The sequence below is a fragment of the Talpa occidentalis genome, unplaced genomic scaffold (assembly GCF_014898055.3).
Source record: "Talpa occidentalis isolate TD23 unplaced genomic scaffold, MPIMG_talOcc4v2.1 talOcc4.9, whole genome shotgun sequence".
In the NCBI taxonomy this organism is placed as follows: Eukaryota; Metazoa; Chordata; class Mammalia; order Eulipotyphla; family Talpidae; genus Talpa; species Talpa occidentalis.
This window is the reverse complement of record NW_023605305.1, coordinates 26,585,232-26,608,028: the sequence shown is the minus strand read 5'-3', so window position 1 is coordinate 26,608,028 and position 22,797 is coordinate 26,585,232. Positions and strand designations below refer to the sequence as shown.

At 53.2% G+C, this 22,797-nt stretch overlaps 1 protein-coding gene across 3 annotated transcripts; it reads right to left on the bottom strand.

The window, feature by feature from the left end:
- Window positions 1-233: 233 nt before the first annotated feature.
- On the bottom strand, window positions 234-18,781 carry TIE1 (tyrosine kinase with immunoglobulin like and EGF like domains 1). Of its 3 annotated transcripts, XM_037498939.2 has the most exons (23): window positions 18,627-18,781; window positions 15,675-15,986; window positions 15,490-15,600; window positions 13,908-14,063; window positions 13,613-13,744; window positions 13,336-13,476; window positions 13,038-13,166; window positions 12,135-12,280; window positions 11,752-11,896; window positions 10,282-10,440; window positions 9,984-10,121; window positions 9,498-9,794; window positions 8,642-8,932; window positions 8,152-8,342; window positions 5,760-5,970; window positions 5,456-5,566; window positions 5,059-5,249; window positions 3,985-4,098; window positions 3,831-3,901; window positions 2,755-2,795; window positions 2,568-2,664; window positions 2,346-2,445; window positions 234-1,469 (listed from the first exon to the last, which is right to left on the bottom strand). In XM_037498939.2, the coding sequence occupies exons 1-23, from the start codon at window positions 18,682-18,684 to the stop codon at window positions 1,398-1,400; spliced, it is 3,414 nt and encodes a 1,137-aa protein (XP_037354836.1). In that variant the 5' UTR covers window positions 18,685-18,781; the 3' UTR covers window positions 234-1,397. The 3 variants fall into 3 exon arrangements, with proteins under 3 accessions (XP_037354836.1, XP_037354837.1, XP_037354838.1); XM_037498940.2 differs by lacking the exon at window positions 13,908-14,063; XM_037498941.2 differs by lacking the exon at window positions 9,498-9,794 and having other exon boundaries at window positions 236-1,469.
- Between the last annotated feature and the right edge of the window lie 4,016 nt (window positions 18,782-22,797).

Genomic DNA, 22,797 nt, shown 5'->3' with positions numbered 1-22,797 from the left:
ATTCTTTTTTGGACCACAGATTCTGATGATCCTTGCCCGCAACCTCCTGCATTTGTATATAGTATCATTTCACCTTTTTAAATGTATGGACATAAACCTCATCTTCACTATGACTAGCCCAGTGTTGCGAAAAATGTGCTGTGTCATCTTATTTAGTGCTGACACCATTGAGGTAGTTCTTACCTCAATTTCCTCAATAACCCCATTTTCAGAGGAGAAAAAGAAGCTCAGAGAGGATAAGTGACTTGACCAGGGTCACACAGATATTGAGATGGGAGGGACAAGGACATAGGTCTGTGTGTGATTCCAGAATCTGCTCTTAACTACAATGCCCAATGCCTTCTTTGAGTTTGTCTGATTCACCAAAAAATTATATGAAGCAAGACAGGTCTTATTTCCTAAGGACCAGTGGGAGTGGCATCTGAGGCCAGCAGTGACAAATCCAAAGTGTAACATGGTGACTAGTCTGAAGGGCTATCTCCCAGAACACTCTGAGGCACTGAGGAAAGCAAGAGTCCCACATGATGGGCTAAAGTTGGAGGTGACTTCTAGTTCCCTTCTTTGAGGCCCACAGATGGGGCAATAAGGTGGCTGCCAAGCCCAGGAAGGCTGTCTGGAGACATAAGGAGAAGTGGGGCTTCCAGACCCACCAGAATTTGGTGCAGAGATTGATGCTCAATGGACTGTTTGGACAGAGCAAAGGATCCTACACAGGAAGTTACTTAGAGATTCAGGGAGACTTGTTGGCGATGAAGGTTGGAGAGCAAGGAGGAGACCAGGGGAAAATCAGAGGTTTTCATTGCCATGGAGATGCAGGGGTGGGGGTACAGTTGGGGGTAGTATGAATGTAAAATGGGTCTTCTAGAACATCCCCCATCATGGAAAGCCAACCCTAACTGAAGACAGTGTAACAGGGGACAGCATATCTTTTCTGGAGAGGTCAGTTTCTTCCTTTTTAGTTCAACTTTTCCCAGGGATTGACCAGCAGTAGAAGGTAGACATTGAATAGAGCTTCTCAGAACATTTATTTGTTCTGATTACAAGGCTGGGGTAAGAGTAGCTGAACAGGGCTTGTTAGTATGTGAGTGTTGGTTTGGGTGAGGAGCTGAAGTAGGGGTTGGGTGTGGGGAGTAGCAGAAGAGGAACATGTATGTGGAGCTGCTCAACTAGAAGGAAGGGTGTGAAGGGTAGTGGGACAAGCAAATGCAGGATGCAGCTGCAAAGGATGAGGACCCAACTCCCCTATGCACACCCCATCCTGGGTTTCCGCTTTTCTTCTTAAGTTAAAAAAACTTTCCTGAGGCAGCTCAGGTCAGCAGCTCCAAGGATCAGAAGTCACAGGTTGGCATATGGGGTTTGCTCTGGCCAGCAGAGCCAGCTTCTGGCGGGATGGCAGCTCAGGCCTCCTCAGCTGTAGCGTCAATGCCCGCGTAAGTGAAATTCTCGAACAGCGACATGTTCACATAGGCCTGGGGAGCAGAGTAAGCTTTAGTGCGGGTCAGGTTTGGAGGCACTTCTGGCCTGGAGGTTCTTGACTTTCACATCGTTGGGGCGTTTGAAAGACACTGATTTGTACTGGACACTAATGATAGCACCGTGGTGGAGGACAGCCCTTACCCCTCCAGTGCAGTGAGGGCATCAGACCACAGCTGGGGCATGTGGTGGGAGGCCCCTGTCACAAAGTCAGACAGGAGATTTTTCATGCCCTCATCAGATGACTTGCTTGCTCATGCAGGCAGCCATTTGTTTGCTTGTCATCTCTTCACAAGGCTAGTTTTGATGATTTGCTCATTTATCTGGTTGATCATTCCTTTATGCTTAAGAAGGTTTACTAATTCCTATAGTTATTTAAGTCATTAATTCATATGAAGAACTTCACATTTATTCATTTTGGTATATTTCTTCATTTATATTTGATCATTCATTCACATGGTTGCTTGATTATATGTTTATTTCTATGATTATTATATGACTATTGTACCATCTACCCACTAGTTCTGTTCATCCATTCACTCAGTTTCTGTATCATCCATTCCCCCATCCATTTGTGGGCTGGCCATTCATACATTCCACTCTGTCCCTGTGCCAGCGACGATACGTGACCCAGCTAAGGAAGGACTGAGGGCCCTGGCAGAGGACAGACAAGCATTCTGGGGCCTGGGGGGTGGGGTTTGCTGCCGGGGCCCTCTAGAGTCTAAAAGGGCCTAGTGTCTAACCCATTAAGAGCTGGAAAGGGGTCTCCATCCTGGAGCCAGTGGGGACAGCAGCATGGAAGCTGTTGCTCTCAGTTTGCTATGATAGGGCAGGCACCCCAAGAGGCTGCCCATCACCCTCAGTCTCCTCACCTTCCTGGCTTCCAGCATTCGGCCCAGCTGCAGTGCGATCTGAGCAAAGGGGGGTCGCTCGTATGGACGGTCCCGCCAGCACTGCCGCATCAGCTCGTACCTGCAGACGGGGCACTGCTGAGGTGAAGGGTCAGGACCAACAGAGGTGATGGGGTCACAGGGCTCAAGGTTAAGGTCACTCCTCAGAGAGGGGGCCAAGGGTTGAGGGATGCGGTGACTCACACTTCATCATCACAGTTTCGAGGCTGCTCCATGCGGTAGCCCTGAGGCAGCTTCTCATAGAGCTCAGCGCAGGTCATGCCGCAGTAGGGTGTGCCTCCTGCAGGACGAGACAAAGCTCTCCCAGCCCAGGACCCGGGGAGGAGGGGTGTTAAGGGGGCCACTTGGGAACTGGAGGTTGGGTACTTACCAAGACTAACGATCTCCCAGAGGAGGACCCCAAAGGACCAACTGAAAGGGGGAGGGTGCATGTAATTAGCTGCCAGCCCTGGGCCAGCAGCTCAGCATCTCCCCACCCCAGGTGTGAAGCCTCCTCCTGGCCCCTGCACACATGGGCCTCGATCAACGGTTGTCTCTGCGCCATGGAGAGACATTCACAGTCCCCCCAGGCTCAGTGTAGTCATAGCTCACATTCCTATCATGCATACTCTGGGCCAGACACAGATCATTTAGTGTATATAGTAATTCTTTTAACCTTCATACCAAGACTTTGATAGAGGGACTATCAGTCTCCTCATTTTATAGATGGGGACACTGAGAAGCTGGCTAGCTTGCCAAAGGTCACACAGCTAGTAAGCGGCATAGCCCGGACTCGAAACTTGGCAGACTGACTTACTCTCTTAACCGCCCCTTGTACTGTAAGGACCTCTGTGCCAGAGAGTCAGGTGACACCAAGGTGGAGGGGATCTCTAGAGGGAGGGGATCTGGAGTCCTGGGGCAGAAGAGGGACGTTGGCGAGTGGTGATCAGAGGGATGTTCTGTGTGGTGGACAGTGAGCCAGGCAGGCCGGTCAAGGGGCTTGGGGTGAGGGGCAGAGTCAGGGCCGGAGGACTGGCCAGGTAAGCTTCCTGGGTGGGGAAGGGTATGCCAAGATGGCTGTCTGGTGAGGGAGGAAGCACAGAGAGGTCTTGGAGGTTCAGTTCTGGTTAAGTCGTGAGGTGGGGATGACGCTACCCTTCAGAGAAGAAGGTGAGAGCATTCTTAGAGTGGTCTCTTAGCCACCCTGGCATTAGCTGCCAGCATTCCTAACCCTTCCAATGCATCCCTCAGTCTCTTACACAACTATTCCTACCCCACTCTTACTCCTGAAATACCTTCCAGGACTAAACTTCCTTCCAACTAGCCCTTCCCACTGAGATACTGGGCATCACCAAGGTAGACCCAAGACACAACTGTGTCACACCTGGACACTCCTGGGAGGCATGTCCAGGTTAAGCCTGCCTGTGTCCTGTGTGAACAAGCCCTCTCTGCCCCTCCCCCACTCACACGTCACTCTTGGTGGTGTAGACACTGTAGTTCAGAGACTCAATGGCCATCCAGCGTACAGGGAGCCTCCCCTAGGAGAGAGAGGGATTGAGCGGGTCAGGAAGAAGCCTTCTGGGGTCAGGCACAGGCCCTGAGCAGGAGGACTGAGACTTACCATTGTCTTCTTCACATAAACCTCCTCCCCTCGAGAAAGGCCAAAGTCTGCAATCTTGGAGGCCAGGTTCTCTCCAACCAGCACATTCCGAGCAGCCAGGTCCCTGTGGATGAACTGCAGGCATGGTCAGAGGTCAGGGAAACCTGGGGATGAGTGAGCCCAGGACTCCACACCAGCCTTTGTGGGTGCCCTCCATGCCTTTAGCAGCATCATACCCTCCTTCCACATTCCCTGCCCCCTGTGCTGCCACCCACCCCCCCTCCCGAGCCTCATCCTGGATCCATGAGTTCTGCCTGAGAAAAGTCAGTGCAGGCTGTCATCCCTCCCTCCCAGGACTGGCCTGGCCAAGCTCAGTCTGACCCTCTTCCCGGGATGGTGGTGGGCTTTCCCCAGCCACCACGTCGCACTGCCCCCTCTTTGCATGCTCACCACCTGCTCTCTCCCACTCTCCCCTCTGCCTCCATGGAGGAGGCTGGGGAAAGCCCTTCTCTCACCCAAAGTGGCTTTCCCTGGAGTTCTTGGTCCTCAGCGCTCAGCCCTTCATCTTCCTCAGAGCCCTGCCTCCATCAACCCCTCCCTCCCTGCTTTCAAAGACACTCAGAACTGTCCTAATTTTAAAATGCCTTTCCTCAGATCATATTCTCTACCCTTGTTACTGTCCCCTCTCTCCTTTCATTCAAGCAGGCCTCCACTCTGCTCCTTTCTGCCCCCCACTCCTGGTGGGCCCCACCTACTCCCTCTCCATTACTCACCATCTGTGGGGGTGACAGCCCCCAGATCGTACTGTCTGGCTCAGGCTTCTCACCTGAGTTGTAGGCTGGCACCTGCAATTACTAACTCATCTCCACCACCAAGATGTCTCTTGGATGCTTCGTGGGCAGCACCCCTCTAGACCTGCGTCTTGTCCTGCGATCACACTCATTCACTGAGGCCAGCAGCCTGGGCCCATGCCCCTATCTCTGCTTTTCCATCCCACAGCCAATGAGAGCCTGCTGGTTTGATCTCCTGAAGTTGACCCAGTGGCCCCCTTCTTCCCTCTGGCACTGCCCTCTCAGCGCCCACACACCCACACACCTGCTTCTCACTCAGGTACTGCATGCCGTTGGCAGCATCACTAGCAAAACGCAGCAGCTGCCTGGAGCTGAGGGTGGAGGCTGTTCCATGTTCTCGGGCAAAAGCTGGATCTGTTTCCAGGACCCGGCTCTTCCGGAGAAAATCCAGCAGGTTCCCGTAGGGTGCATATTCAATAGCTATATACAAGTAACCTGGGAGGTGAGGAGGTAAGTGGTGGTTTACGTACAGGTCACCTGGGGTGGCAGCAGGTGCTCAGTGGTGATAGACAAGGGGCCTGACGCATGAAGGAGAACTGATGTTGGGTAACATGCAGCTCCCAGCCAGCTAGTGATGTGGGGGAGCTGATGCTGAAGATGGGGGTTCAGAAGAAGGGCTAAGTGATGAATTGGGGGTTCACCTCGGTTCTCACAGGCCCCCAAGAGGTTGATGATGTTGGGGTGATGCCCCAATTTGCACAGAACTTCTAGTTCTCCGGCAAAGTCACGATGGTCATTTTCAGAGGCATATTCTGTGTAAAGAATTGGCATTAAAAAAAATAAATAAATAAAGAATCTAGTATTACCATTGTCAGAAGTGACTCTGGAGAAAGGGCATGGGAGTTGAGGGCTTGGGTCAGCTGCTAGAGGGAGCCAAGTGGGGCCTGGGATTTGTGGGAGAAAGGAGCAAGTTAGGACTGGGGTCAGGGGTCACTCCCAGGGGACCTTTCAGCATCTTGATGGCTGCGTTCATCTTGAGTCCATCCTTCTTGATCATGGCCCGGATGACCTGGCCAAAGTTGCCCTCCCCAATGAGGTCCTCGAAGGTGATGTCCTCCCACTCCAGCACGGGGTAACTCAGGGGCTCGGGCTGTGGTTTTGGCCGCCGGGTCAGCGTCAAGGTCCCTGAGCTGAACTGCAGGATGGTCTCTTCACCCTTCACAAGGTGGGCAGGGGCAGACACAAGAGACATGAGCTGGCAAGGGGCACTGACAGGTGTACGCAGAATGGTTAGACTAAAGGACAGAGACCCAGACAGAGGGCACCCTGGTGGTCAGCTAGGGACAGACATACAGACAGAGGACATATACTGAGACAGAATCATAGGAGACAGAGCCATGGTTGGGTGTTGGGTGGATGGAGGCACAGACTGGGGATCAGGTGAATCAAGCTGCTAGAAGTCATGACGTGAGTGAACGCAGGACTAATGTTTCTAACATTAGAAACAGAAAGGAATTAGAATGGCCTGTGATGGGAAGCAGTGAGCTTCCCATTATTGTGCTGATTGCACAACCAGACTTTTTGTTACCAAGGATGCTCTGGAGAGGAGTCTAGCTTTGGGGAGGGTACATGCATGGAGCACCTACTATGTGGTAAGCCCTGAACTGCTGTGAACTAGTGGAAGGGTCTTCTCCACAGGAGCCAAAGCAGCGATGATAGCTTCCTACCCTTGGGCAGTCCATCCATAGCCCTAAACTCACCCTGGGTCCTGAGGATGGAAAGATCATAACAGAGACTAACATCTACTTCCACCAGATGTGTGGGACCCACCTGGGCAGGACTGATGATGGGAAAAGGAAGCAACTGAGCAGGACCAGTATGAGAAGTGGAAGCAGAGCTGAGACACTTGGCAGTACAGACCCCTAACTGAGCTAAGTCCAGTTTGATGGACACGGATGAGGACATGGCTCATGTGGATCTACAGCTTAAGGTACACACCAGAATGCACACACCTGTCCGGGTAGCAGGACTGCAGTGCAGCCATGCAGGGCACACTTGCTCATGTGCCCACAGAGGAACTCAAGCACAGGGACACTGCATTGGGGCACATGCATATACCGGTGGGGATGCACACATGTGCTTGTACATGGAACACACACACAGGTGCACGCATACCTGCCTGCAGGCACATGTGGCAGAAGTGCCTCTATTGTATTAGGATAATAGATGTGCTAAAAGCTACTTTCCCACCTCCTTCGTGCAACACTGGGAGCTGTTACCCTGCCCCCACCATAGCAGTAGCTTTCTGTGCGGGCTGACCTCACAGGGAGAGCCAATGAACCAATGCAGTCTGGAACAAAGAAGCCAATTGAGTGTCTGAAGGGAGATTTGAAAGGCAAGGCAGAGACAATAGCCTGGGACACTAGGCTTTCTATCACAAGGGTCAGCCCTTGAGAGAGAAGAGCATTTTTTTTTTCTTGAAATGCCAAAGCTTGGCTGTAAATATCAAATGCTCAGTGCTGGAGGACCAAGGGTAGAGTTCAACCCTAAGCGACAACAGTGGGGGTGATTCCAGAGGAGACAGGACCACCAGGTGGAGCGAGAGATGGAGAGATGGGAGGAGGTGATACATGAGTTGATGTTGGGAACCTGGAAAGGAGTCAGCATCGCACCTGTACCCCCAAGTCAGCTGGAAGGGCACCCAGGTGCAGAAGGACATGAGGACTCAGACAGGTCACAGGGAAGCCGAGAGGACTGGAGTCTTGTGCTCCTGCCCCCCAGGAGTGAGGGGGAGCTGCAGGTCTACTCTGACTCCAGCGTAGTCACCACAGCTGCGGGAGGGGTCAAGGCAATGGATCTGGGGGCCATGTCAAGGGTTAGAGAAGCACCTCAGAGTCCTTAAGTCACCCAAAGGAGGTCCTGCTACGTGTAAGGATGGTGGTGGGGTAAGGTGCCTGCATCCTGAGTGGCCTATTAGCAGGAAGCCACAGAAGGCCTGAGCCTTAGCCCTGAAGTGACAGATAGAGCCTGCCAGGACAGAAGCCAGCAGGAAGCCAGGGCTACCGAGACTTAGATCACTCCCAGGGAGAAAGGGGAGACCTCAGAATTGACCATGGTGAAGTATGGACACACTGAGTTATTCTGAACTGGGAATATAAACATTTCACCACTAATATAAGTGGGCTCATGAGCTGAGTTCAGTTCTAGAGAAATAAAGTTATGCTTTGCGCCCTTGAATGTGTTCTAGTCTTATACTGTGACATAAATCCTTGCCTGCATGCATGCTTACACACACACACACACACATACGAGGTATATAAGCATATGTGTGTATATAGGTGGAAACATTTCCACAGGGTTTGCACACATGTGCCCTGGATGGGTCAAGGTGACTGACCGAGCCTGACTGGTAGGTGAAGGTGCGTCTGCGATGCAGGCAGCTTCTGCGAATGCACACCAGGGTCAAGAGGGCGGCCAGAATGGTGAGGCAGGTGGCAGACACGGAGCCCACCACAGCCAGTATCAGCTGGTGATCTAGGTCTTCTTCAGCTGCCCGGATCTCCTGGACTGGGCCCTCGCTCTGTAGCCCTGGACACAATGAAATGTCACCTGGGTGGGGGCACACAGAAGCCACCAAGGGGTCACCCACAGGTAGAAATCAGAGATCCTAGCTCTAGGAAAGCCAGGGATGTCAGGTCTAGGACCAGAGGGTCACTGGAATGACAGGACTGTCCCAGCTCCTGAGAGTGGATCCTAAAAAGGGGAGGGTTGAGCGTTCCCAGTACCAGGCCTTGTGACACTTGTTGGGAGGGGCTGGAGGCAGGGGATCATGTGGAGGGAGACTGGTCCCCAAGACCCAGGGGTCCCCATGGAGCCTGCCCTCTCACCATTGCCCAGGGTAGACTCTTCTACCACGTTGCTCCAGTCCCCGGGCCCCTGGACACTGGCCCGCACCCGGAACAGGTAGTGTGTGCTGGCATTAAGGTGACGGACGATGGTGCTGGTCTCCTCTGGCCTGTCCACATCTATCCACAGAGGATCTCCTGAACCCCCAGCCACCTGCACCTCCACGATGTACTTGGCTATAGGCCCAGCCGGAGCCTCTGGCCGCTGCCATGTCAGCTGGATCTCGGAGTCTGAGAGGGCCTGTGCATGGAGGTGTCGGGGGGCTGGAGGGCCTGGGGAGACGGGGGTGGGAAGGCAGGATTCAGATAGGGCCAGGATATGTAGTGGGTCTGACAGATCTCTGTCTCCCTTGCGCTGTGGACCCCAGAATGGCAGCCATACCACCAACCCCCTTCTTCTCCTCCTGGGCCGAGTTCTTCTCATCCCACGGCACCCTTCTGCTTTCCCTTGTTCTCCTTACATCCCAGGTCTTCTTGAGGCCCCAGCTCCTCCTGGCATCCTAGTCTTCCCCACGTGTCCACTGTCCTGCGTTCCCCTGAGTCCCATGTTCTCCTGGTGCTCTGTGTCCCTAGTTTGCCACGTGAACCATCACCCCCGGGCTCTCCTTCATCCCATGCTCCTGGCCACCCACATCCTCCTGCTATCCCGCGTCCCCCTATTCCCTGTCTCCCCATGTCTGCGGATATGCTAGGACCTCCTTATGGCCACGTCTTCCTCACGTCCCATGTCCTCTCCACGTCGACCCATCCTGTAACCTCCATGCCCTTTGGACCTCATGAATTCCCTGGCCCCACGTCCTCCCCGCATCCCAGCCCGCCGCCGCCTTCACGAGCATACCGCTGGGCGGCAGGAGCACGCGTGCGGGGGGCGAGGCCGGGCCCAGGAGGGCGCAGTGGTAGAGCCGCACATCCAGCTGGTAGCTGGTGCCAGGCGTGAGTCCAGTCAGGAGGGTGGTGCGGGCCTGGGGGGACGAGACGTTCTCCCGCCGCTCCTGTCCCCGTGTCCCGTCCCACAGGCGCAGCAGGAAACCATCGCCCACCAGCGGCCCGGGCACCGAGGGTAAGGACCAGCTCACTCGCAAGCGGTCAGGGCCCTCCATGTGCCAGCCCTCCAGCCACGGCTGCAGCAAGGGCTCTGGGGCCAGAGATCGGGGGTCAGAACTTCCAACAGTCCTTAGGACTGGGTGAGCCAGAGCCCCAGTGGATGGGGTGGGACCTCCGGTGGGAAAGGCAGGGGCCCCTGGGCTGGACAAGATGTGACAAGCCCTGCGTGCATAGGACAGTAACCCTGAGGGGACGGGAAGGGATGATTTTGGCTTCTCACCAGGACAGTCTGTGGTCATGAGGGTGGGAGGCCCTGGGGGCCCCTCGCCACCTTCCCCTGGCCTGCTCAGCTGCACGCGGACACTGTACCCTGTCTTCGGCCTCAGGTTCATTAATGTTACGTTCTCACTGGGGTCCACTGCGGGAGGGGCACACAGCACACATGATTAGTTCGTCTTCCAGAAACCTCTGTCTTCTTCAGCTTCTCTCTTCTCCTTATATCCTCTCCCTCCCTGATCATTACCCAGCTCCCCTGTCCTACCCCACCCAGTCCTGCCCCCAGCTCTCTCCCCACTCACCCACAATGGCAGACCAGGCTATGGTGCTGTCCTGGGGCCGGTAGTGCAGGCGGACAGAGGTGATAGGCCCATCCCCAGAGAAGGAGGACAGTGGAGAGACCACAAGCTGGCGACTCTGCTTAGCCAGGAGCCGAGGCGCGGTCAGGGGCTCCGGGGGCACTGCAAGGACGCTCGGGGTGAGGCATGGCCCAGGCAGCCTGCCCAGTCCTCGGGAAAATGAGAGGACTCAGTGCTCTGGGCATCAAAGACGCCGCTGAGTCTTGGTTTGACTCTGGGGACCCTCTGGGCTAGGGAGAGACCAAGTTTAACAGATGACAGGAGAGGCCAGGGTCCAAGGGGCAGAGCTCTGCCCTTGGGCAACTCAGGGCATGAGGAGTGGCAATGAGAGTATGTGGCATCCCAAGAGATGTTAAGTGGGGGAATGACAATGCCAGCTAGGTGTCGGGGAGGGCATAATACCCATGCAGTGTGGGGTAGATGCAGGAGCTGAAACCCAAGACAGGGAGAACCTGTGTCACCTGCTCTCTGTCCCTTCCCCCAACAGTCATATCTCTCTTAATTAAAAAAAAAAAAAGGAAATGAATGAAAAGCATTTGTCTGTATGCTTCAAATGCATGATCTCTAATTCTCACAGCTATCTTCAGGCAGGGCTCACTGCCCTGTTATGAGTGAAGAACCTGGGACACTGAACAACTTGCAGAAGGACACACAGCCAGGCAGAGATGCAGCCTTTGAACTAGGCCTGACTGGGTCACCTAAAGTCAATCATTTCTGCCCCAAGTAGCCTTTGTATTCCTGCCCAGCTTCCTCACTCCATGGTCAGTGTTGCGGCTATAGCTTTTCCCGCTAGATTATTACATTAATGCTTTCCACTGGTTCCCTTGCCTCTTCTAAACATTTACCACTAGCTTTTCCGGGAAGAAAGGAAAGAAAGTGCAGGGGGAAGGTCAAGAAGGACTCAGGCTCTAAGCCAAGGGGGCAGGAGGAACAGTGGCATCAGGCAGAAATGCGCCTGTCTTAGGAGGTGCTGATCTGGTAGGGGTGAAGGCCCTGTTTGGATCTAATTTGGGCCCCATGGAGCAGGCCACCCTCCAAGTCCTAGCCACCCCCCTGTCCTAGCACCAAGTGCCCTGCCACGTGACTCAGAGCAGGGAAGCAGAGTCCAGTGGCAGGTAAAGGCACACGTCTGTTTGTGGGGTGGTAGAGAGAGGCCCAGCCAGGCAGGAGGCTGAGTGGGGCTGCAGAGTACCCCTGGTCTCCAGGCCACTGGATGTCCTTTGTGGATGGGACTGAGCTGGGCTCTGGCCTCCACACTGCCCAGGCCTCTGGCTATTACAAGCCCTCATCTTTACCTGGCGCTGGGGCTGTGCCCTTTGGTGCCCTTTCTGGTAGGACACCCAGTCTGAACACCACAGGGATGTGCTCACTCTGCCTGCTGTCCAGCCTCCATGGTCCCTGGATGTCACTGACCTTTGATGCTGACCCTGAAGCGCCGGCTGTCTTGGCCACCGGACGTTGACACACGGCACTCCCAGAGCCCACTATCTGCAAGATCCAAGTGGGACACCTCGAACTCGGCTGTGGTCCTGTCTGGCTCCACAATGGACTTGGTGGACTGAGAGGCAGGGGAAGGGGAGAGACACAGAGAATGTGCACACGGAGCAGATGCACAAGAGTCTGGACTGACAGCGGGGTGGGCAGAGGCTGGGTGGCAGCCCTTCAACCATTAGCCTGACCCCATCGGGGCCATCATTAGGCCAGTGGGTGGAACCTGCAGAAAGTACTAAGGGGTCAAGGGGCTGGGGAGCCTACTGGGAAGCTGGGGAGTGAGGGGCTCTGGATCAGGGGCTGACCAGCAGCACTGTGCCATCTGGCTTGCGGAGCTCCATGCTGCCCCGGACGGGGAAGGGGTTCCCTGCGGCTGCACAGTTGATCCGGGGCTTCGTCCCTAAGTTGAACTCCAGGTCTGAGGCCACATCAAGGATCTGGGGGATCCGGTCTGAGGAGAGGAAAGACACATATCCTGGAGCCCCCACAGGTGCAGACACATGACCACCAAAGTGCCCCTTCACTTGCCTGGTCAGCCATGCAAACTTGGAAGCCAGCCAGGTGCTTCTTCTAGGCCTTTGCCCCAGCTCTGATCAGCTGCAGAGTCGACCTCCTGTACCCCTCACCCTGCTATAATATCCTCTCATATGGCAACAGGGTCCTGCACTAGCCTGCTCGTGGGTGAGTTGGCTCAGCCCTCATTCATTTCTGACCCAGGCTACAGATCCTCCTGCGCCTCCTGCTTCTACTCTTTACCTAGAAGTGAGAGAAGGGCTTGCCACAAGTATAGATTCGACTCTCTTGTGCCTCTCCCACAATTCCCTCCTGCCCCTGTCATACAAGGCCTGCCACTTGGTCATTCAAAGTCCCCAAGATTTAACCCTCATGACCATTCCCCCAGCACCTCTTTCCACACTGTCCTGGTAACCAAACCTGAGTCCTCAGCCTCTGGGCCTTTGCCCAAGCTCCTCGCCCAGACACCTCTCTCTTGTACTTCATATCTCATCTCAGATCTCCCCTTTTCTCAGGAGCCTTTCCTGACCTTCTTAGGCTGGTGCGGGGTCGGGGTGGGGGGCCCCTCTGGGCTCCTGCACACTCAGGGGAGCTACCTATTGCTGTATGTACTGTGTGGCTGGCCAGTGAGAACTGCTACGAGACCTGCGGTGTTGACTTGAGTTGCGGGATGTCAGAAACCACTGTGCTCATACCTGACTTCTCACAGTGCACTCCATGCCACCCAGAGGGACAGACACAGCCACTGAAGCGGTCACAGGTGCCACCATTCTGACACTGGCACTGGAGGTGGCAATCAGCCCCAAAATGGCCAGGGGCACAGGCTGGGAAGAGAGGAGGTGTGGTCAGAGGAGCACAGTCAGGGGGTAATGAGAGCACAGCCTAGGCCTGTATAAGGGCAGAGAGGGGCACTGCCCAGGTGAGCAGGGGCATTTGGTATGGTTAGGGCCAGTGTGAAGGGTCAGAGACCATGGGGGTTGGGTCAGTCCATACCTTCCTGGCACTGGCTTCCCCTCCAGCCAGATCCACAAGAACAGCCATAAGGATCAGGGAGGCAGAAGGTGAGGCCCCGGCAGCCTGAGGTGCCTGGGCACTGCTCCTGGCAGCTCTGCCCAAAACGTCCTTCTCTGCAAGCTACAAAGAGCATATGGGAATGTGGGACACTGTTGGGCTCCAGGATCATGGACCTATAGGCACCCGCACCCTCCAAGCTCTGTCTCCATGGTTGGTATTCTTTCCGGCCTGGGTACCAGTTCCCCCTCCTCCTTACCCTGCTCACAGCGGGTACCAGTGAATCCAGGAGGACACACACATTCGCCATCCTGGTCGTGGCAGACACCTCCATGCAGGCAGCCCGGGCACTCCTTGGTACAGTCTGGTCCCCAGCGCCCAGCCCCACAGCCTGGAGGATTGTGCTTTCAGTAGTGGACCCTCACCTACCTGAACTCTGCTGCAGAGGACTGAGGCAGCCTTGGGGACCCAGAGGATCCAGGTAGCCCATAGGAAGTGCCCACAGGGCTTCTGGCCTCCCATGCCACCCGTGACCACTACCCTCTGGCCCTGACCCCTCACGATGAGCCGAAAGAAGGCGCTGCCCAGTGGGCTGGCTTCCAGGTAGGTGGCACTGTAGATGCCACTTGACGGTGGCTGCACATTTGGGAGCTTCAGAAGGAACCGCCCATTCTGGGCCTCATGCCAGTCCAGGGAGTAGAAGTAGGATCCTGGGGACATCAACAGGTCAGGGCCCTCAGCAGCACGTGAGAGCGAGTGTCACCACTCTCTACCCACCTCTGCCCAGGTCACGTCAGTGTGTGTCAAGCACAGTGTCACACCTGGAGAGAGGCACAGCAGGTATCTGTACCCAAACCAGAGAGCCGGGAAGCTTCTCCAGGCTCCAACAACCATGCGGCTTATCATTAAGTCCTGCTCAGCCTGTCTCCTCCCCAGCTCTGAAAGTGTCAGTGCTCTCCAACCACTGCCTAGACCTGGCCTCCCAGAGCCTCCTAAGCAGTGTCCCTGTTCCATCTGTCCTCCACTCAGCAGCTGGTGTGGGTTTTTCTCCGCTAGATTTCTGAGTTCCCACTTAAACTCTTCAAAGAAGCTCCACTGCTCTCAGAGCATCCAGCTCTTCAACAGGCTATTTTCAGCAATTTGGCCACCGCTTACCCCTCCTGTCCCACACCTTCCCATACCCTGCCCAGCTCCCCATATTCCTGCATTCCTGAATTGCTTCTTTGTCTTCTAGAAAGACCCGGGCATTTCAGAGTTTCCTGCTTTTGCCCTTATCCATTCTTCTAGAATGTCCTTCCCCCTTTCTCTGCCTGAATCATTCCCATTGCTCCTCTGAGGATCTGGAATTTTTCCCAGGTGCCTCACCCTCCAGACCAGAGAACCCTGATAATAGAAGAGTATCCCTTTTCTTTCCCCACATTGTCTCACCTCTTTGTTCAGGATGGAACTGATGTCAAGGAGCCCAAGTCTAACTAATTATCTACATATTTTTCTTTCAGCAAGTCTGGGGCTTAGGAGGCAAACCCCTTGGGCTAAGGGTGGGGAGGTCTCTCCTCCTGTAGAAGCCCAGGGATGCAGATGCTGAGGACTAAGGTGGGAATCTTTGGGGTCACACAGGAAAATGGCTTCCTCCTATGAGGTGGCCAGAGGCCTGACAGGGCCAGGGTGGAGGCAGGCAGGGCTGAGAACCACAGGTCTGCCCAGGCCTCTGCACAAGTCTGGGCAGATCCTTTGGCAGGGGCTCTACCTCCCCCTGTCTGTGTAGGGAACAGATTTGCCCTGCTATGTGACAGTTAAGTCCCAGCAGACAGCCAAAGGGGAGGGTTTAACCTAGTGCAGCTTTGCAGATGACAGGGAAGGAGGTAGCAGCTTTGCAGATGACAGGGAAGGAGGTAGCAGGCCACAGAGGCTGCCCAACTGTTGAGTGAGGTAGGAGGGCAGCTCAGAGCTAGAGATGAGGTGGATGCAGGTATCCAGGCCAGACGATAGGCCCTGGAGTTTGGCCAGTAGGTTAATAGGTGTATAGAAGTGTACACGTGTGGTCAGGAGCCAAAGCTAGATACTTGAGGGCCCTGGAGGTGCATGGGTATCAGATCCATGGGTTCACCTGCCCAACCAGCAAGATGCCCCTCTCACCATTGCTTTTCCAGATCACATCTGTTTGCTTCTCCTTTCGCACACGTGCAGAAAGCACAGCTGTGTCACCTTTGTTCACTGTGTAGGTGACCTTGTCTGGGAGCAGTTGAGCTGTGAAGTGGAGGGTGAGGTCAGAGTCCATAGCAGCCCCTGCTCCCAGCTCCTTCCCCTTCCAGGAGACTCACCTGCAGGGTTGTTGTATACATAGATCACCCGTGTGCGCTGTGCGCCTGAGCCCCCCAGGCAGGAGAAGACGCCAACAAGGTCGGAGGGCTGTGAGAAGCCACTCAGCGTGAGCTGGTGCGAGCCGTTGCGCGCCAGGTGCAGGGGCTGCCAGGGCGTGCGCACGATGCGGTTGTCCTTTTCCAGCAGCAGCGGCTGGCCCCAGGTGTCGGAGCCCGGGCCTGCCCCGGGCTCCCCGGACACGCAGGTCAGGAAGAAACGCTGGGCCTCGGTGAGACGCAGGTCGGCCCACAGCGTCAGATCCACAGCAGCGCCTGGGACCAGGACACCAGACCTGGGATCCTAGCCGGGTCCCCACCCCCCCCATCTAGGCACCCAGTTTCAGGCATTTCCCTCCTCTTCCTGTCACTTCCCCTTCTCTGGGCTCAGCCCCTTTCCCTCAAGTCTCCACATCCTAAAATAACGAAAACAGAAACAAAGCCCTTTCTCTAGTCCTTTCACCCCCTCCCTTCTCTGCCAGATGGCTTTCCTTTGCAGCCCCGCTTTTGGAAAGAATGATCTATGCTCCCTGTCTCCGTTTCCTCACTTTTTACTGCTGATCACTCCCCTTTCCTGACAGGTCTAATGCAGCTTTGCAAGAGGAGCTGCTTTCTCAGCCCCCTTGAGGAGGGTGAAGGCTGGGAGGAGGAGGAGAGCAGGGAACAAAAATGTCAATCCAGAACCTAGAGAGCTTCGCTAAGCAGGATTCAAGGGGCTGCCTTCTGCAGCGGGTGGTTGTGGGGTAGAAAGACAGCTTTGGGCCTGGCCCAGAGAAAGGGCTGGGACAGGGAGGACAGGCCCAGAGCAGGCCCGCACCCCCCCTACAGTCCAGCTGTGCCTTGGTTAGAGCCCTGCCAAACTGGGGGTACAGACATAAACATATCTCTCAGATGCAGGGCATGGAGAAGGAGCACCTAACTCAGTGTTGGGGGGTCAGGAGGTGAGGCGATGCCTCTTGGGAGATAAAGCCTGAGGGTCTTGGAGCTGACAGTTACAGTGGGATGAGGAAGGTGAGGGCAGGAAAGGTAAATGGTAGAACAGAGCGTTCTAGGCAGAGGGAGCAGCCTGAGTCAAAGCACAGAATGAAAAATGTTAGGGTGCAGAGTGGGGGCTTTCCAAGTTTGGTGTGGCTGGAGCACACGATGTGAAGCTGAGAGTGGGGGGCCTTGTGCAGCAATTCAGAAAGAGGACTGTTCAGAGGGAGGACCATTTGGGAGGAAGATAATGGAGCATCTTTCCAGACTTCCCAGTCCCTCCTTCTCTGACCCCTCTGTTAACTTCCCAGTAATTAGTTTAAAGGCCATTTAGGCTATTGATGACTGTTTGTGGACCACGAGGAAAGAAAGCTAGCATCTTCCGTGTGGCAAGCTCCTGTTTCCCATCAGCTCCTCACCCCTCCATGAAGGCGATGCCTTTCCGTTTATAGAAGAGGGTGGTAATAATTATTCTACAGGCTTCCTTGAGTAAGCTCGCCCATTCCCTTATCTTTAACTCTCACTGCTGAGTCTCACCCCAGGCCTGTGTTTCCATCAGCTTTCCCTGAACCTGCCCTCTCCAGCGCTCACTGACTCAGCACCAGCCACCCAAGACATATACTTTGGAATCCTCTCATATTCCCACTGTCATAATAATTAAAGTTTATTGGTGGTCAATTATATGCCAGGCAGTTTATTTATGTCGTCTCATTTTATCATCCCAACTATCCCAGGAGGTAGTGTTATTACCTAATTTTATAGCCAGGGAAGGAAGTCTCTGGGAGGTAACTTGCCCGTGGTCACGCAGTTAGTAACCAGCAGAGCTAGGCAGCTAAAGTCCACACTTTAAAGCTAAATATTATGCTGGCTGTACCCAATCAGTCCCAAAATTCTGCAAATGCTTTTTTCTCAAGGCTCTTGGATTCATCTCCATCTCCCCCAAGTCCACCCTTGTTTTGCCCTCACCTTTACTCACCAGGACCATCCCAATGGCCATACCCCTCCTTCCTCATCTGGTACTCCATAGGAACTATCTAAGACCCGTGACTCTCGGGCCTACAACCTCCCACAGCTCCCCATTGCCCTCAAGATGAAGTACGTGTTCTTAAGCCCCTTGCTGCTCACACTCTGTCCCTCCTGCCATGTTCCCTCCTGGAGCCTTCTCTCCCGTGCACATGCAGGCCTCTGAGACTTGCCTCTATTGTTTGTCTGCTTGGAATAAAGACCACCTCTCTTTCCTGACACCATTCCATCGCTGCCCTGACATGAAGTAAAATGATTTCTCTTCAAAGCTCCTCCGGAGCTCCTTGTATCTATCATTTTAGCCCTCACCCCATGACCTGTTTCCCCCATTAGACCCTGAACCACTCAACGGTAGCCTGGGTGTCTAATGTTCTTTGGCCAGAGCACTGATAGAATCAGCTGCAGCTTATTCAGAAGGCTACTTACCAAGCGCCAGGCTCTGTGCCAAGCACTTTGTGTAAATTACCTCATTTAAACCCCATAACAGCCATGGGAGGTGAGCATCATTTAATCTCATTGTACGATCTGGAGGCTGCCTGCCTTTTAGCTAATGGCCTACCACTTTGCGCAGCTCCTGATATTGTTGATAAATGTTTGCCAAATGAATAATTGAGTGACTCCAAACACACTAACCATATAAGCACACTCTGAAAACTTCACGAAGCCCTTAGGCCCTGGTGCTCCCCATTGATCCTAAGATCCAATATAGTCAACAGTTGCTACCCTCTATCCCATCTCATGCCCCACATCCCAGGCCACAGTGATTTCTAGAGCCTGCCTGGGTTTTCCTGGCCCAGATCCCCCTTTTATCTGGTCAGGGTGTGGATGAAAGTGATGGCGGTGACCATACGGTTTCCTGGGGGAGAATCAGGGCCTGACGGTCTGGGACATGGTGGAGGGTGATCAGGGGAAACTTACCAACATGAGAAGCCAGGAAGAGAATGGGGAGCAGCAAAGAGGGCCTCAGCCAGACCATACTCTGGAGGCTGACCAGGCCAGCCAGGATAAGCTGGGCCCACGGTCAGCTACTCTGGGTCTGGCTACTCAGCCTGTGCTAGTCAGTGTGTATTGGAGCTAAGGAGGAAAAGGAAGTGAGGTGGCCTGGGTGGGAGGGGTGGGAGGGGAGAGGGGTGGAGAGGGCTTAACCTTCTTCTGGGCCTCTAGGCCCTCCATCCTGGCCCCTACAAGGTTGGGGCTGGGTGTGGCCTGGAAGGCCCTGGTCTGCTTGAGGTAGGGGGAGGGCTGTAGTAAGGACTGGCCCAGAGTCGGTTGAGCTGACTTTCCATGCCCTTTTCTTGCCTCTGTCCATTAGTCCAGCGGCTCACAGGAGGCAGGAGGCAGGAAAGGGAGGAAGCCAGTGGCTTCCGCCTATTGAGGAGGGATGGGGGGAGGATATTGTTCTGGGGTCTCCCCTCCCCCCAGCACAGATATACAATACGGTCACACAGTTTTTGGACTTTTTGCCCCAGGACACAGTTACGTGTGTGTACTGGAGAGCAGTTCGCATATGTAATGTAAAGCTATCTGTGGGTCTGGGAATGTACATACCCCAAAAAGCAAAAAAGCTCACATCAGTGGCAAAAAAAAAGGACCTTAGTACTGGTCTTATATAACCCTCATTTGCGAATGGGAAGCTGAGGTATGCAAATCTGAGGGTATTCTGAAATCGCTGAGCTCGTGGCAAGCCTGGGACTTGGTCTTCTGACTGTGGCCCCTCAAGGGCTTGCATTAAGCAGATCCAGGGGAGCATGTGGGAGCGAGGTTCTTGCATCTACAGTCCTCAGCTTATACAGCTAACTGCCTGACGTCATTGGTTTTGCAGCAGACCCCTGCCGGTCCCCTGGGACTGCGCAGCAGGCGTCGCTCCAGCAGTGTGATCACCCGGTTTTTGTTTTTTTTTTTTCAATTTTATATGTTTTTTACATCATTTTTCATTTTTGCACAATGTATGCATTTTCATCTTGGTTATAGTCCCCATACAATTCCCACCCCCGCTTGTTTTGATTCTACTCCCTTCTTCCCCCCTGCCCATTGTGTTTCTGGTTTAGTTGCTTGTTTATTTTGATTTTTACTTTATTATAATTAGTCTTTTTCTGGTCCCTTATTTAGGTTTTCCACATTCCTGCTATGAGTGAGACCATCCGGTATTTTTCTTTTTCTTTCTGGCTTATTTCACTGAGCATGATCCCTTCTAGCTCCATCCATGTTGTTGCAAATTGCATGAGTTTAATCTTTTTTGATTGCTGAGTAATATTTCATTGTGTGCTCTTGAGGGCAATGACAACCTGGAAGCTGCCCTAGCCTCTTGACAAAGCTTCCAAAGAACCATGGATCTTGCCTTTGCTGTGCCCCTCATGTCCCACTGCCCTGGCGCCATCTAGCCCCTGGCAGTTCCCAGAACAGAGAGTGACCCACAGGCTCATGCTTGCGGGAGGGCAGTGCACTCTGTCCTTGCTGGGAGCAGAGGGAGAAGGCTTGGAACCATCAGCTCTGTGGGATCAGCTGGTTAAGTCTACAGCTCCTCCAGCTGAGAGTGGAGTGGCTGGGGTGGGATGAAACCTGGTGCCAGCGTAGGCGGCTTGGGTTTGGGAGTCCAAGCCCTCTGTCTTCCAAGCACCTCTTCCTGGGTGGACTTACCCCTGGACCCATCAGGCTCCAGCTCACTATCCTAGGCCCCTGCAGCCTGGTTGAGCTGGTTCAGGCCCAGGTTCTTCTGAAAATCTCTGAAAGACCCAGGAGAAGCTTTCACTCCTGATGTGGCATGAAAAGGCATCAGGGAATAACCCCCACCCTTGAGGCTCACAGGCACCCCATTCTTAGAGTGATACTGGGAAGAACTTTCTTCAGACAAGTCTCGGGTGGGAATGGGGTGGGGGTGTGTGACTGATGCCTTAGACTTCTGTTCATGTTGGTGCCCAGGTCTTTGAATCCGGCATAAGGAGGCTGCTGGGAAACGCTGGAACAGTCTGTTTGGCATAGTTGTGGGCAGAGTGCACTTTTGTGTGACTTTCTCCTTGATTCTGGGAAAACCTGGTGAGCCTGATGTCATCCTGCAGATGTATACAGAGAGCACTTGGGCAGCATCTGTTCTCTGGAAAATGACACAGATACTGGCACAGGTGTTTGCTCTGAGTGAAGTTTGGAGACTCCAGACACGGAGGCGCTTGCAAAGACCGCCAGGCCCATCCGCCCTCCCCACTTTCAATTGGGAAACAAAACTCAGTAGTAATGATCTGTAGATAAATCCAATACAAATCCTGCAGAGTTTGCACCGGAGGATTTGTCTATAGAACAATATCCTACAAGTAAGTGTAAAAGTATATTTTTACATGTGCTGATATTATTTTGTAAGTAATTTAAATACCATATATTTACAAACAGCATGTCTCAAATGAAATATAATTGTACAAGCAAAGTTTGAGTGGGTTGTATGTACATCTCCTGTTATAATAGGAATACTTGAATCATGATGCATATTTTAAAGTCTCAGTCACTGGAAAATTGTATAGGCCAAAAATAATGTTAATACAAATATTCAGTTCTACATATTGTAAGGTTTGACTCAAACTCGAACTGTTAATCATGGTAGAGATAATTTATGTATATGAAAAAAAGCGAGAATAACAGCATGACTGACTCCATACAGGGCTGATAATTCACTGCTAACAAAGTCACTTTCCTTCAAATACTGGGAATTCAGCTGTTACACATGGGCACCTACAGAAGTTTTGCCAGGTGGTCCAGGGTTTTGGTGTAGCCAGGTTTCCTTGTGGAACTCTGAAATAGTTTTTAGTAAACTATATGTGCCAATTTTCATTTCTAATGCTACATTTTAGTGACCTCCATTTAAAATGTTACTAGTAACCAGGGCCTCCCCCGTGGCGCAGCGGTTGAGCGCTGGGTTGCGAAGCTCCCTGCGGCCTCTGTGGCGCCAGTTCGATCCCCAGCTGCTCCCCGCCCACCGGAGGAGGGTCCCACATGGCACACAGACCTCTCCTGCCGCCCGCTGCTCCCCTCAGCAGTGTACTTCGGTCCTTCTGCCTGTTCTGCTCCCCGCTCTGGCTCTGGTGAATTCTCTCACCCTCCCACGCTTCTGACTGTACCCAGTGCTTGTATAAACAAACAAACAAACAAACAAACAAATAAATAAAATATGTGCCTCTTTAAAAAAAAAAAAAAAAAAGAAACAAAATGTTACTAGTAACCAGTCTGATATTGGTGATTGCTTGTCAATCACAATAGAGGAAAGCACTTGATTCAGAACTGCCCGGGACCCATTGGGACAGGCCTGTGTTTGCTTGATGGTGTCAGCTGTTTCATGTGAGGCTGAACATGCTTGTAGATTTTTTGTAGCTAATCTGTAGATTTGGGGCCACTTCTTTTGGAGTAGTCTAGATGGCTTATCAGCAACAAAAGTGTTTGTCACATATATGGCGGCTAAAAATCCGAGACTGGGGTGCCAGCACAGTCAGGTCAGCAACAGATTCATTCTGGGTGGAGGTTGTTTGCATGGAGGATGTGCTTGGTGGTGTAGCCTTGCATGGAGGGTCTGTTTGGGGGTCGAGGCTGGGTGAAGTAAGAAAAGTAAATAAATAAATACATTAATAAAAAAGTTAATGTAGAAGGGGAGGAGTGAAGGCTTGGATTTTGCGGTGTTTCTCTTGGACATGAGTTTTTCCTCCAAGCATGGGTTTAAAGAGGGTTCCGGAAATACTTGTTTTGAGGTTGAAGATAGAAGAGGTGGGGGAGCAACTTCTCAGACCTCACCGATCGCCATACCGCGTGCTTACTAGGTGCTCTTCTGCACCGCTGTGTGATTCCTTACTCCCTGATCTGGCCAGAATGAGTCCACTGGTCATTGCCCGTGGATGTTGCAGCCATGTCAAAATGCTCTTAAAGACTCTGAATGTTGTCTCAGCTTTTGCCCTTGTCTCTTTGCAACAGTTCTCAGACTACTGTTACTGGTAACCAGTCTGATATTGGGTTTCCCACCACATTTTGTGTAGTACTAATGGGGGTAACGAACAGGTAACAGATTTAATGGGGTATTGGCTGAAGTCAGATTTGAGGTCTGAATGTATGCTTTGAG

Bases quoted from the DNA above. Each gene is read 5' to 3' on its own strand.
- TIE1 (XM_037498939.2), bottom strand. From the start codon at position 18,684: ATGGTCTGGCTGAGGCCCTCTTTGCTGCTCCCCATTCTCTTCCTGGCT. The intron at 13,477-13,612 runs GTAAGGAGGAGG...TGCTCTTTGTAG, and splicing joins TGGTACCCGCTGTGAGCAGG to CTTGCAGAGAAGGACGTTTT. The intron at 1,470-2,345 runs GTGAGGAGACTG...TCTGCTCCCCAG, and splicing joins GAATGCTGGAAGCCAGGAAG to GCCTATGTGAACATGTCGCT.